The sequence below is a fragment of the Pieris brassicae genome, chromosome 12 (assembly GCF_905147105.1).
Source record: "Pieris brassicae chromosome 12, ilPieBrab1.1, whole genome shotgun sequence".
In the NCBI taxonomy this organism is placed as follows: Eukaryota; Metazoa; Arthropoda; class Insecta; order Lepidoptera; family Pieridae; genus Pieris; species Pieris brassicae.
The window spans coordinates 4664185-4678776 of NC_059676.1; the positions used below are offsets into that span (position 1 = coordinate 4664185).

The 14592-nt window shown below is 31.4% G+C and overlaps 1 protein-coding gene across 1 annotated transcript; it reads left to right on the forward strand.

Annotated features, from left to right (window-relative positions):
* Positions 1 to 2256: 2256 nt before the first annotated feature.
* LOC123717371 lies at positions 2257 to 5040 on the forward strand. Its single transcript, XM_045673323.1, has 4 exons — positions 2257 to 2357; positions 2820 to 2981; positions 3766 to 3918; positions 4741 to 5040. Exons 1-4 carry the CDS (start codon positions 2262 to 2264, stop codon positions 4906 to 4908), a joined length of 579 nt encoding a protein of 192 aa, XP_045529279.1. The 5' UTR covers positions 2257 to 2261; the 3' UTR covers positions 4909 to 5040.
* The last annotated feature ends 9552 nt before the right edge of the window (positions 5041 to 14592 follow it).

Here is a 14592-nt window from a genome sequence, read left to right on the forward strand (position 1 = left end):
TCTCTTTGCAAGTGGAAATAGGCTCATATAGAGTACATATAGACGCTTGATCAGCTGGCTAAATGGGTTTTCTCGGCAGCGCTCCCGAAGTTGCTCGTTGGGGATCTTATGGGCCCAGAATACGGTGAACACAGCAGTTGACAAAGGCTGTTGAGATGCCGCTAGTGACCTCCCACGTTTTCCTCCTACGAGTTTATAGCAGCAGAGATTTGATGTTACAGTCTTCATTACTGAAGGTCCTTTTAGTGGTGGCGCACAACTTCATCCACTTACCCCTGTCTTCGGCAAGCCTCTGTTGGTGATGTTATGAAATCCTTTACGTAATCGGTCCAGCGAGGCCAGACCTGCCTATTCCCTATCCGTACTAATAAATACATACATACATAATATATTATTTATCTAAGCTCTCTATGGTAAAGTAAGCTTCTTTAGGTAAATGACTTAAATTCAATGTAATATTCAATTGAGTTCTGAGCCATTGGCGTTAAGGGACTTCCTAAAAGTCATAGAGTTCTCTAACAAAGATATTCAATTAAGCGGTACGTATCATTTGCATAGGTGTCACTCACAATCAAATTAAATGGGACTACAATTCTATGCGCATAATTAAATCATTTACCCTTTCCAACTTATGGGCGCCTGGTAATCTAAAATTTTATTTGGCTTTCGTCCCTTGAATATATCCTATTTTAATTTAACGGACTTCGCATTAAAAAAGATGGTTGGTTAGTTATGTTACCAAAAATATTATTTATCAAACAACTTTAATTTGAAGCAATATTTATCGTAAACAACTTTTATAACGGTGGCACCGCGGTGGGTATAAAAGTTATAATAAGCTTGCGAAAGTTGAAAAAATATTTTGAGTGATTTTATTCCATATAACTTGTAGAATAAGTCAACTTAATTTAAAAGCTTAATAGGGCTTTTAAGCTTAGATGTTTTAACGCAAATTAATAGGCAAATTTAACAACGCTAAGAATTTTTACTGCATGTATAATTTATTGATCCTAGCAAGACTTCATATATTATAATTACATTAAAATTGTTTTAGCATCCAATTAGTTAGCAAGGTTTGCTCATGATAAACTGTTATTATACAAAGGAAACAATTATTTAAATTAAATCACAAAATAATAAAAATAATATATAAACTATCTAAAAAATTTAAATCTAATTGTGAATTTATTAGCAAGTAACCTAAAAAGCAAATACGGCGTAATATTCAATTTTTACTAAAATTAGTTTTTAAGTATCTTTTCTATTAGTCTGCCTATTTTTTTTAATTATGGCTGATTGAAGAAAGCTTACTTTTTCTAAATCGTCCATAAGCAGTGTACTCTACACGTAATTAAAATTTTCATCTTAAAATCGGTTAATATCAATAAAATAATATATTTTTTTCTTCAAGCAATATTATTTCATAATATCACTACAGCCACAATAACAGGCAGTAAATCAAAAGATTGAATTCATTTATCTCTTAGAGATAACAAATACTGCGAGGGGGAACTCCAATCGGAATCTAAAAATTACGACAGTTTAAAAGTAGGCGATATTTACATAAAACTACTATATTGGAAATGATATACACCTCGCTCACCCCATTTGTTTGTTACACGTGAAAAATACCGCGCCATTTCTATAACATACTTTTGTCTGATTACTGTTTATATATTACACAATGTAATATTTCTTTATTTTATGGCTTTCCTTACAGAGAAAATCAACTATTTCAACGTTCTAGATAAAGTTGTCATATGTTAGTTAGTTTGACAAAAAGCGACCAAAAGATAAAATAATTTAATTGGTACAAAAAAGTTAAGTCAGAAAATGTATTTAGCAATTAAAAAGTAAGAAATATTAAATATACTACTAATAAAACCATTTACATACGAGAGGTAACACAGCTTGTAGGAAATATGACAAATATTTCCTTTCATTATATGGTTTATAAGTATTTACACTTATAATTATAAAATTAAAGAAGGCAAATATGTCAACAAATAAAATTAAACGTACGTTCATTTCATCGTTCGCTTTAAATTTTCTGCCCCGAAGGTTCGGATACAACATGTTTAGCCTTGACAATGAATAACTGGCCTTCATAATACAAAGCTTTACATAGCATGCTTAAAATTACACTAATTATAAAAAACACGCAACCTTTCGTTTTATTTGTTGTATTAAAATTATGTTTATCTAAACACAATATAAAAGATATTGCGTGAAGGAAACTGTTTGTTTCGACAGGATACGTTATGAAAATGTCACATCAATATTTATTTAAATATTTTATATTGATTGTTGTTTTTGTCGATATTAAAATTGCTCTTGCTGATGATGATGATGACGGGGTATGTTTTGTAAATTTGATATTTATTTTGTATTTTATTAACATTTTAGTCTATGCCCAGATGTTCACTTGAATATGTATCGTATGTCGTGTTGTATCGAATTTTTTTTCAAGAGTCACAATGATTAACTCGAAAATAGGTTCATACATACTTCTTTTATTATAGAAATTTTCCAATATCCCCCACTCTTGTGGTGTGGGACCTTATTTTATACATATATTTTGTACAAACATATATATATATATACATTAAAAATTTCCTAATATATATATATATCCATATATACAAATAAATATATTACTACATATTTATATTCATGGGCTAGTCTCGTCTCACCTCTGCAACGCTCTTGTTGTAGTGAGTGACACAACTCACTACCTTACATACTTCACGCACACGTAATATAATTAGTATTAGCGTAATAAATTAAATTAACTAATTTATTAAGTGTTATTGTTATAGTGTGTGATAAGCTTCAGTGATGTGGTGGAAGAGTGCGACGGCTTCAACAATCAGTTTGCAAAATTGAAATCCATGTCCTTAGGATATTCTCACAATAATGGAAGTGGAGTCAGCCTATCTGGCACAATAAGTTTGTTCGACGAAATTGATGACGGATATCAGGTATATATTTATAATTTGACAGCAAAACTTATCGTAAGATTCAGAAACGTATTCAGACTCCTGTATGTCAATGCTTTTGATTTAGATAGACGGGAGTCTCGCTTTGCGTTAAGATTTGACTGAAAATCTAATTTAAAACAAAATGCGTATAAAATATCAGGAAAAGGGTTTTGTTTGGTTAAAAGAATGTTACAACAAAAACAAACGCAGAAGGCTTACCTGATGTTAAGTGATATCGCCGACGATAGACACTCTCAATGCGAGTGCGTTGCCGGCCTTTTAAGAATTTTTACGTTCTTTTCTGGAAGGACCCAAAGTCGAATAGGTTCGGAAATGTTTCAACTGGTTTCACATAGTGGAAGTTTCTGCTGCGCAGCAGAGACTTCCTTAAAAACCCTCAGTTGTGGAACGGCGGACATCAAGGTGAAAAAAGATTTTCAAATGTGTAAAAATGGAAATGTATTACAATTTTGTTATATTTTAATCATTATCACTGTGACGAGCGTCACAGGTATCAAACACAAACAAACACGCTTTGTGTAATCTTCGGTTTAATTTCTTCTAATTTAGATTACATACACTAACCTTTATAATTGAACGCGTGAACAATGATTCTGTCAAAATGCAACACGTTTCAACATACTGTAAGTGTTGCTGCTGAATCTAAGCCAAAGGGCTAATCTGTGACCATCTTACCTATGACAAATGACGATATAGGCCATCGACTACCGAACTGTACTAATATAGACAAGAGTAGTACGTATTAATATATTTATTATTTCAGTTAGAGTTACAAATAGCAAAAGTGTCAGGATCATCGTGTAATGATATTATGTGGATAGCAGCCAGTAATATTTGTGCTAGTTTGAAGGAGGAAGACATGCCATGGTACGAACTAGTAAAGAATTTGAACCTAAAAGAATGTCCAATTGCTAAGGTAATAAATATGATAATAAGCATTACGCTTAGCTGTCTTCTAGCAACGGTGGCCTGTATCCCATAAGGCCGTAATCTGCACTCAGGCAATATTTACTGTGTATTACATTTATTTTTGCAAATATAATTTTAAAAAACATACGGAAACTATAAAAAATATACATGTTAATTTTGCACTTGAGTTACTGTTACTCATTTTGTAAGGAAACATTATTCTAGCCGTAATTTAATTCATAGTTTATAAAGCGATTGAGTCCCTGTTTTGACGCCAAATTATTATTTCTATTATAATATGTATAAAACGTAACATAGTATTGAGTATTGTTTTAATTCAAAGTTAATAGCCTGTCTCGCTTTTACAAATTAATTACTAGCACTGATGAAAATAGAAAGAATAGCAATCTTCCAAATTACCGTAACTGAATTTTTCATGTTCTTAAAAAGGGATTAAGTGTTTATTTATTTTATTTGTTTAAATAAAACCTAAACATAGCAATCAAATATACAGTATTTACAATTTTCTTAACATACATAGTAACAACAAGCTTATTAAAAAGATAATTAAAACAAATTTTAAAAGTTTGGTATTTAGTTTTAATTATTATATTTTGGTTTTATTTTGTGGTTGCTTGTTAAATTGTTTCACATATTCCCTTGGTAAGCTACCAGTTTAAGTTCTAATATTATATTATTCATGTGTATGTGTATTTGTGTAAAAAATTTCATGTCATATTTTCTTATACAATTCAATGCATCGTGTATTCAATGCATTGTTTTTGAAGTTATAAATAAATAAAATCAACGTAGTATAATAACATTTCAGGCTGACTATCCCATGGAGAATCTACTTATAGAAGGTGGCTCGGCATCGGACTTCTGTACCCCCGAAATGGTTGGTGAATATTGCGTACAGTTATCGATCACAGACAGCATGAACAAGCAAGTAGTATGTTACACTTCATACATCAGTGTAGAGGGCGACAATAAATAACTTCAAATTATTTATAAAATCAAATAACTTTAACTATCAAAATCATTCTATCAATATTTTAAAATCTGACTTCATTGTTATATAATTGTAATACGATATAATTGTTAAATTTATAAACTTACTTAAACTTAAAAGGAATCTAATTGTATAATAAATTCTTATATACACAAAGGTATTTAATTGACTATGACAACATTGTTTATCCGTAAATGTACCTCTATAGCTTTTCCTCCTAATTAACACACCAGAATAAATATTGTTCGTAAAACTCACGTATAAATTAATAATTGCGACGGGGAGACCGTCAGGCTTTATTAACTTTTTCCTAGTCTGGGCGGTTTTTATACCCACTGGTCAGTATTAAAGTTTCGAGTCATTAATTCCCTCGGTTTTATGACATTTTAGAGATAGCGGTTCTAAAAATTAAGTTAATAAAAATTATTACGAACTAATGCCTTGTCTTTGTCTCTGTAGAGTTTTCTTCTGGCGATATTTTTGAGTTATTATTATGCGATTTTCGTTATTATTGTCTTTTATTGCCTTATTATTTACTTAACTTGACCTTCCAAAATGCTTTACAAGTTCTGTCTAAAGCAAATGTTCTTCGGCATCTGAGCATACATTGGTATCACTCGCGTTGATAAGAAAAATTAACAAAGTCACTAATGAACATTACAGCAAAACTGTTACGACTATCGGTTACTACTACTACGACTACCGGCTCGTTATATCGATCGGTTGATAGAATTATGGTTTTACTATAAACAATTATAAAAATCATCACAATGAATCCCGAATTTACACTATTCCGCTATCAGACTCTTAAGTACTAGGACTAATATAAAAGTTTTTTTTACATTTTCAATTTATGTATTCTTAAGAAAAATTGTTCTTAATTAAACACCAATTATTTGTAGTTTTACTCTGACTTAAAAAGATGTAAAGGGTCACTATCAGCTGTATGCAAATGCAAGCACGCTTCAACCAACCTTTTAGATTTCAAATCGTTATATTATTCAAATTACCGTATATTTCATACGGATTTGTATAAAATATACTAAAAGTTAAATTAAAAAGCTCGGGTTGAGTTTTAGAATATTGCAAAGTTTCATTAAAAATTTTAATGTAACTTCTTTGATAATGTCATCAATCAAATTTTTATTCTAGCCAAACGAGCCATGGAACCAAACTAATTTTTGCGTCTTACCGATAATGTAACCAGATACATAGAACGACTCCAAACTTACTTAATATTCTTATTTAAACATAAAAAGAAAAATATTTTTTTACGTCTTATTTGTTTTAATAACGAAAACTACATCGTATATGACACCATACGAAATAATTAAAACGGAAAAATTACATATGCTGGAAAGAATGGTATACATTTTTAATTTAATATTAAGGTAATATGTAATATTTTTAAACATTTTCGTATTAATTGTTAATAAATATTTATTTATTATCTATATAGAGTAGTGTTGGGCAAGTGGCTTCAGCGTGCGACTCTCATCCCTGAGGTCGCAGGTTCGATCCCGGCTTTGCACCAATGGACTTTCTTTCTATGTGCGTATTTTACATTCACTCGAACGGTGAAGGAAAACATAGTGAGGACTGAGAACTCGCTTGCCTTAGATGCAAAAAGTCGACGGCGTGCGTGTGAAGGCTAATCACCTACTTGATTATGAGATTGACCAATAATCATGAAACAGATACAGAAATCTGAGGCTCAGACTTAAAAAGGTTGTAGCGCCACTGATTTGCTTTTGTATCGTGACATTTTAACGTGAAACCTTATCACTAGGCTAACATTATTAATAATGTAAATAAGTGCGCAGTTGCAAATTGCGATTTTGGTTGTACTCAACAAGCTTCAAGTAGAATGAGCCTCAAAATCAAGTTCATTGTTCATAAAAACAATGGAGTTGACGTTCGTTTTTCACAATATGGAGGAAGTGCTGTAATTTGCAAAAGGGGTTAGGAAATTATTTGAACTTTGCGTACTTTGAGACTTGCTCATTTTGTCGCATGGGGACCTTGATTACATTGACTGTCATTTTCGATTTTCAGCGCATTGCGAGCAGTGACAAATATTAAGCTAACGTAGGAATTAAATTAGCTATTTTTTTGTTTAGTTCTGTTTTTAACTTTTCCATAAATATTTTTAGTTTTGTAGTATTACAAACAATATACAGGATTAACTCTGTTCATTTAATGATTTCTCAGATATAAATTTACGTGTGTAATGTTGTTGTGTGTTATGTTCCGTAATACTTTAGTGGGCAGTTGGCTCAACATAGTGACGGACGTCGAGACGATACGGGTGGAATTTCGTTGATAACTTATAAAAATATAATGTATACATCAAAACGCAATTAATTATAACAATTTAATTTGAGGTTAAAATGTATGTTGCCATATATAAATAATTAAAATAAAAAAATTCCACCAAAATACAAATGTCAAAATATTTCATTTGTTAAATATTGCATTCAATAGGCAGACAGGTTTTAATTAAGATAGACATTGATTTAAGCCGACTGTCGACTAGCGCAATATGTCAGATGTCGTCAGTAAAAACTAAGCGCGTGCGCATAATTTTCATACCGTGCACATATTTCTGAAACCGTATATTTTTTTAAATTGGAGGAGCCTCACTAAAGCACCAGTGGACATAATCAGTAATTAAACATTCACCAAGCATCACAAGCATTATATGTTTTTGAGGGTAAAGTGAATCTGGCTCGATACCCACACAGCACACTTTGATGTTTCTTTCTTAATGATACGTATCTTCTTTGAAATCAGACTTGTAAGTGGCATCTATGGTCTTCATAAACGAAACCAAATCTACAAACGACACAAAAAGACGAACGAAAACCCGCACACATCAAAAATGTTATAACTAGCGCAAGGGAGGTGTGAAGTACACTTGAGTCTGATAATACCGAGTTGAGTTCGCAATAAAATTGTCAAGTAGTGATCCGCTAACGACGCACTTTGAAATCCAACATTTGAGTTCGGAGTTAAACACTGCTAGACGCTTTGATTATACTCACCATTTTAATATACAGAATATTGAATTTGATTTAAATTACAATCTTATACTAAAATGGGAAATAACTTGTTTTTGGTTTAATAAATTTATATTTATATATATATATATATATATATATAAATTCGGGTTTATTATGGCGTTGAGCAGTATAGCGTATTTATAATTATCATTTGATAAATTAATATTATATAATAAACATACAAACATATAGTCATAGACATGTTTAGGAATTCCGGGAATAATGGACGACGATAAATGAGACACTGTTTTATTATTTTACCATTCCATTACTATTGACTTCAAAAATGTTAAACATTCTCCCTTGTATATTTTTCAAGAGTCTTTCAAATTGTTACGGAACACTTTTCGAAACTTTTTTACCTATTGTACCATTACTTTTTATAAGTGGATTACTTTGTTCGATAACGTCCTTCAATATTCGGTGAAAATGGTCCCAGGTTGAAATGTAGCCTTATCACCGACCATTAGATAACATGAAAATCACACAGAAAGGGACATTTCCAGCAAGCTCTGAACTTTACACACGCACTCATTAAAACTTATTTTAAGACCGCTTTAATTTAAATAATATGTACGCAAATAGAAGAATTGTAATCACTACTAGAGCAATTTGGTTGCGGACAATAACATTCCTTCCTTTGCAATATTACCCGTGGAAGCCATACACCTTTTGGAAAAAGTTAATGGTGCTTCAAGCTTGGCCCGTGTCCTGTAATTACGAATTAAAAAGTTCGTCCGCCGGACCCTACTTTTTTCATTTATTCGAAGATAATGTAGCATTCCAAAACAAAAATTTTATACAATTTTGACTTCTGTTTCACAGATAATAAAGACCTATTTCCATTAATAGCACGGCCAATTACTTTACTGTTATCTTCTCATATACGACGCGTTTTTACTATTTACTTTCGGAATGAAAATTAACTTCTGTTTATTAGGGTGAAGCGGATTTTGGTTTTCTCTTGCAATAGCATCAAAATTTGGATCGTTCGAGCAGTCGTGCCTTAAAAGTTTATATACGTTTTTCTCTTTATGTACATTTAATTGCAATAAATGTATCGTCTCTAAATCCATTTATAATATATTTTAATGCCGCAGTTACAGATATCATACGCCGGTCCCTTGCCATCGTCAACGTGCCAAGTGCCGTGACTGGAATTGCAAGCGACGATGATAAGAGTCCGGACGGTATGACTTTGATTCCATGGAAGATAGGCCGGGTGCCAGTATGGGATGCAACCTGGTCAGACACACTGGCCTCTTCCCATCTACATGGAACCAACAACATAGCTGGTGCGGCTTGTGATGTGGTCTAGGCTCGGAATATGATTTTGTTTTCGGTGTCGAGACCCTTGGTCCGTGGGTCCCTAGCACTATAAGCCTTTTTAAGGAAATAGGAAAAAGGTTAGTCGACATCACAGGAGACTGAAGAGCTGGCAGTTAACTCGGACAAAGACTTAGTCTAGTTATTCATAGGATGGGAACGCTGCCAGTATTTTCGTAACTTATAAATTATTATTCGTAAACTTATTCGTATTATTAAAAGGGACTCCTTTTAATAATATATTTTAGTTTATATAATAATATATTTTATATTTTAAGGTTAGTTGCTGTTTTTTGTTATATTAATTTATGTTAGCAGTATTATCTTTTTTTTTAAATTTTGAATAATAATAGTATAAAGACGATTTGTTTGTAAATATAAAAGCTGTTAAACAACGTTTTATAAATATAAGAGGACAATTCATGTAAGTCGTTTTAATAAATGCCATACTTAATTTGACTAACGCATAGATACAACCTGTTTTTATCGCATTGTTACAGCTAGAAATAGAAATCTACGTGTGACTATTCCCCGTAGATTTAATATAGTATAAAATACGGATTAAATTCAACAAAGCATATCATAACAAAATTCCCCAACTTTTGTTTGATTGTTATAGTTTATGGCGATAATAAAAAGAAGAATTAACTACGAGGGAATGACATTATTCGTATACACATTCAGTTACTAATAAAAATGGCATGTGGTTATATTTTTGAATTACAATGCGTAATAAAATGTATTGTGAGAAGTTGTAAGGGGATGAGATAATTGTTGTAGCGTTTTACGACCGAAAAATGATAGACACTGTCAACAATATAACCAGTATGGGCTGAATAGTATGAGTTTAGTTTACGTAAATTGTCCATAGATTTATCATGATTTGTCTATACTTTCTGGCAGTATGTTTTAATCACTGTGCTGAAACACTTGGCGCGTTGCTTTACAATTTTACATGTTATCCTATGCCAACTTTATTTTTTAAAAAAAGTTAATAGATTTTTCTTTTTTTTTCACATGGTATGGCGACTGTAAGGAGGGAGAGACCATGGCAAATTTGCTATTTTATTTAAAAAAATAGTTAAACCTCCATTATTTTTTTCTTTTTTTTATATCATTGTGTCTATGTCTAATGAAAATTATCCTACGCTATGCTGTGTTTTTGACTATTTACTATTATTTTGATTAGTGCAAATAATGATTCGATTATTATTTAGTCATGACATTCATAGTCATAGTATTTTCCTTAGTTACTATACTTTGTGCATGTGTTTTTGTTTGTGTACCATTCTTAAATTAAGTTATAAATCACATGAATTACGGTCAGTTAGATTTAATAGCAAGTTTCAGATATATAAATTGCGTCATATTTTTCATAACACAACAGCAGGTATCCAAGGCATCTTAGATGCCGCTTCAATAACATATTAATAACTGAACCATCTCTAATATACTTAAATCAAAAATAACTTGAATTCAATAAAAATCTAAATTTTTATTTTTATAAGAAATAACATTTAAACTTAAATTAAAATGAAAACTCTTAAAATGTATAATGTTACGAACTAATATTTTATTCAACCACATGAAAATCAAATTGAAATGATTGTAGTCTACAAATACTGTACCAACATTAATTTCAGAACGAAACATTTAATCAAAATTGCAAAAACCGCTATTGTCGTTCCACTTCAATCGTAATTTTGGTAAAACAAAGGGGGCATTCGGAAGATCGATGTTGGCCGACGGCTTAATGTCGATGTATTTACTGCACTGTAAAGCCAGCGATACCACCGATTGCCTAAAGCGAGCTCATATATCGCCTGAATATTCCACAATCATGCCGTTCCCCACCATTACTTTTTGTTCGTTTGTTTTGCGTAATTATTCTTTTATACTGCTTTTAGGATATTGGAAACTGGCGAGGTTTACACGTGACGTAGTCCTATATTTGCTTACACAAGCTTAGCTTGTATATATTGTTGAATTCATTAAAAAAATCTATAACATTTTATAATAAATCAATTCATTTTTTATTAGAATATCTTTAGTTAAAATAAATATTTTGACTCAAAAACGCTTTTTCAATACTGGATTACTGTTAAGCACGTATTAAACGTAACTAAATAATGTAAGAATATAATACATACAATTTCAGTATTGTTAATCTTTTAAGACGTGAACTATTTTGGCTAACTAATTTTGATAGATAGCTGATATAATTGTACTGTACGTGTGTCAGAAGAGTTCAGTACTTTTCTTAAACGGCTGGACCGATTTGAATGATTTTTTTTGTATGCGTTTGGGTGGTGGATGATATACATACACAAAGCCCGGCAGATAGCGCCGCAGTTGGTAACAAGGTTTTTTATCTATATAGAAAATAAACTGCTGTTATATGTATAAATCTTCTGTGAATGTGTTAGTAATTCAACTCTTAACCGGCTGGACATGTTTGATGAAATTTTTTGTGTGTTCAAGTGGAGTCGATAATTATTTAAGTACATTTTTTTGTATATAAGACGTGTACAGGACAACGCCTGGTGGGTCCGCTAGTCTTCTATAAGTTTTTCATATTTCGTAAACAGAATTATTTTGTAAGTAACGACTTTCTCAGAAATGTATTTAAATAAATGAAATAACACCCTAAAATAACATTATTTTAGTATCATAAAACACCGAAATGTATCTACTCAATATCCAAGTGGAGAGCTACGAGGTCAAACATATACACTGATAAACTTACGAACCAATTAATAACTACTACCAGTTGTGGCATGAGGTTCCACCCGCTATTTCGCTCATATCTTTAACATCACGTATGAACATAGCCTTCTTGAAAATTCATTAACACAGAAATAAGTTTTAATTGGAACCTAATAATTTATTATGTTAGTACAGATTAACTCCAGTTAAACCAAACAAGTACACCAAAACTTAATGTCAAATTAAAGCAGTTTTAATTTGATTCTAGACTTGTAGACGGCTATAGTCAAAGTCCCCAACAATCGTAATTATTAATTAACTGACGACGATTCTTTAGGAATAATTAAAAAGCTTGGAACAAAGGAAGAAAGATTCTCGAACTAGCCACGAAGCACTGCAGATTGCTTCTATGTTTCACTAATTGTGAACGGGACTCACAAAGCCTGGTTAATTGAATGTGGTAAATAGGAGTTCAATTTTCTTATATGACGTCTCATAATGTATGAAAGACAAAAGCTGTAATTGAAATTGGACTAGAGTTCATTATTACATAACAAGTTCAATACTAAAGTATTAAGGATAATATTTTTTTAAAAATGTGTGCGTGTACACACGTAAGAAGTGAAATTTCTTTATTACCTTATTTTTCGAAAAACTATCTAATATATGAAATTTTACAGAAATTACTTAAATGTAGTTAAATTAGATAAAGTTTAACAAAAGGATTTTATTATCATATATATGAATACAAATAATATAATTATTTCATTTTACCTTGTTACTGCTAAGATTATTACAGAATTTCATTAATTGTAATAGTTAATTATTACTATCATTGTTATCGTTATTATATATTTTTCTTATTAATGGCTTCGAATCTCTTAAAATCAACCGTGGTAGGGACATGATAAAGATGGCGCGTAACGTAAAAATGTGACGCGTAACGGAATAATGTGAGGCGTAATCGAAAAATACGACGGTACATTTTTTTTACAACGCCGATAAAGAATTTTTTTTTAGTGGAATGGAAGGTGGTCAGTATTATTTAAAAATAAATAATTGATTACATTATCAGCTTGTTTATGTATATGATAGATTTGATTCAACCTAATCGGTTTTTATAAAATTTACAAAAGTTGATTTCAATTCAAGTAGATGTTTGATCCTTGTTAGTTCCTAATTCTAGTATTTGTAAAAAAGAAGAATCTCTAGTTCCTGGAAAGCTTAACATCCAATAGTTGATCATGTTTAAATTTAATTAGTCGTGATACGTACGAGTCGTTAATACAATCAATGAGTATTTACGGAATTCATAATTACTCCCTTTTACAATTAAGTTAATTGCGGGGAAATAAATAGAATGTAGTTGAAACTAGGAACGGGAAGCAGCCACGTCTAGACTAATGAAATTAAACAGAAAATATCTTTAACTGAACTAGAACATTTTGTTTTACTTATGTCACCAACGCGAGTAAGTAGAAACGTAATAACAACATTAATAAACAGTTGGATAATAACTATAATATAATAAGACTGTCCTATATTGTAACTTACGTCCAATTACGTTTAGAAAATATAATTTATCAAAAGGCCTTAAGGATTAAGGCGTTTATGGCATGGATGATATTTAAAGTAATGTCCGATAAAAGATCTATATACCGGACATTTTTTACCGGGTTGGTAATACGATGGTTGGCTTATTTAGTTCTAGTCTTAGCCCCATTATAATCCTTGCTCTGCCATGTGTTATCGAAAAAATGGTCGGAAGTGATGAGATATGAGATGTAGTGATATACTTTTGTGAGTAAGTAATACTACAGGAGAACGAGAGGGAGCGCTCTAGGACGAATCCTGGGGTAGAGGAGACGAAGTAAATAAGAGAAGATATGCCCATCTCCTGCCTTCTATAAAAACAAGGATAATTCACTGATTATAACTACTGTAAATATATTATACATACTCCTGTTGCAATTTACGTTATCTTTAAATAATTAATGACTATTTATCTTCGTTCTGTGTTCAGAATATACTATTAATTACACAATTTACCACAATAAAACGCCAAACTTCAAATAAATTGAGTTTAACAATTAAACAATAGTGCTTAATCTGGCTAACTTTTGCGGGCTTGCAAAGATAATTTCCGCAGCGGGTTAAAACCGTGGGGGTTCAGATTTAAATTTTATGTTTTTGCCACACTTTAATCCAAGTTTACGATATATTGCTGTCGATATTGAAAGAACTACATTGAAATATACACAACATTATAATTCTATAGAACGCGTTAAATATGCGTACTCGTTCTGAGATACCGTCAGATCTATTTAAAATAGCACTTTGTAAAAAAGAGTTTGTCTATTCCGCTTTCAAATTATTGGAACTTCGGAGGGTCGTTACGTTTACGTTAGGTCTTTCACTGCTTTATGATTCTATATCAATCGTTAACTCTTTAACGCGTAGTAATATTAGTTCTCTTTTAAAGAACATTGACATTCACAATAGGAATACAAGAACCAGCCATCTTACAGGTTGGAGAAAATAGATACTGCATCCCCCGCCCTCGAAGGTTGCAGGG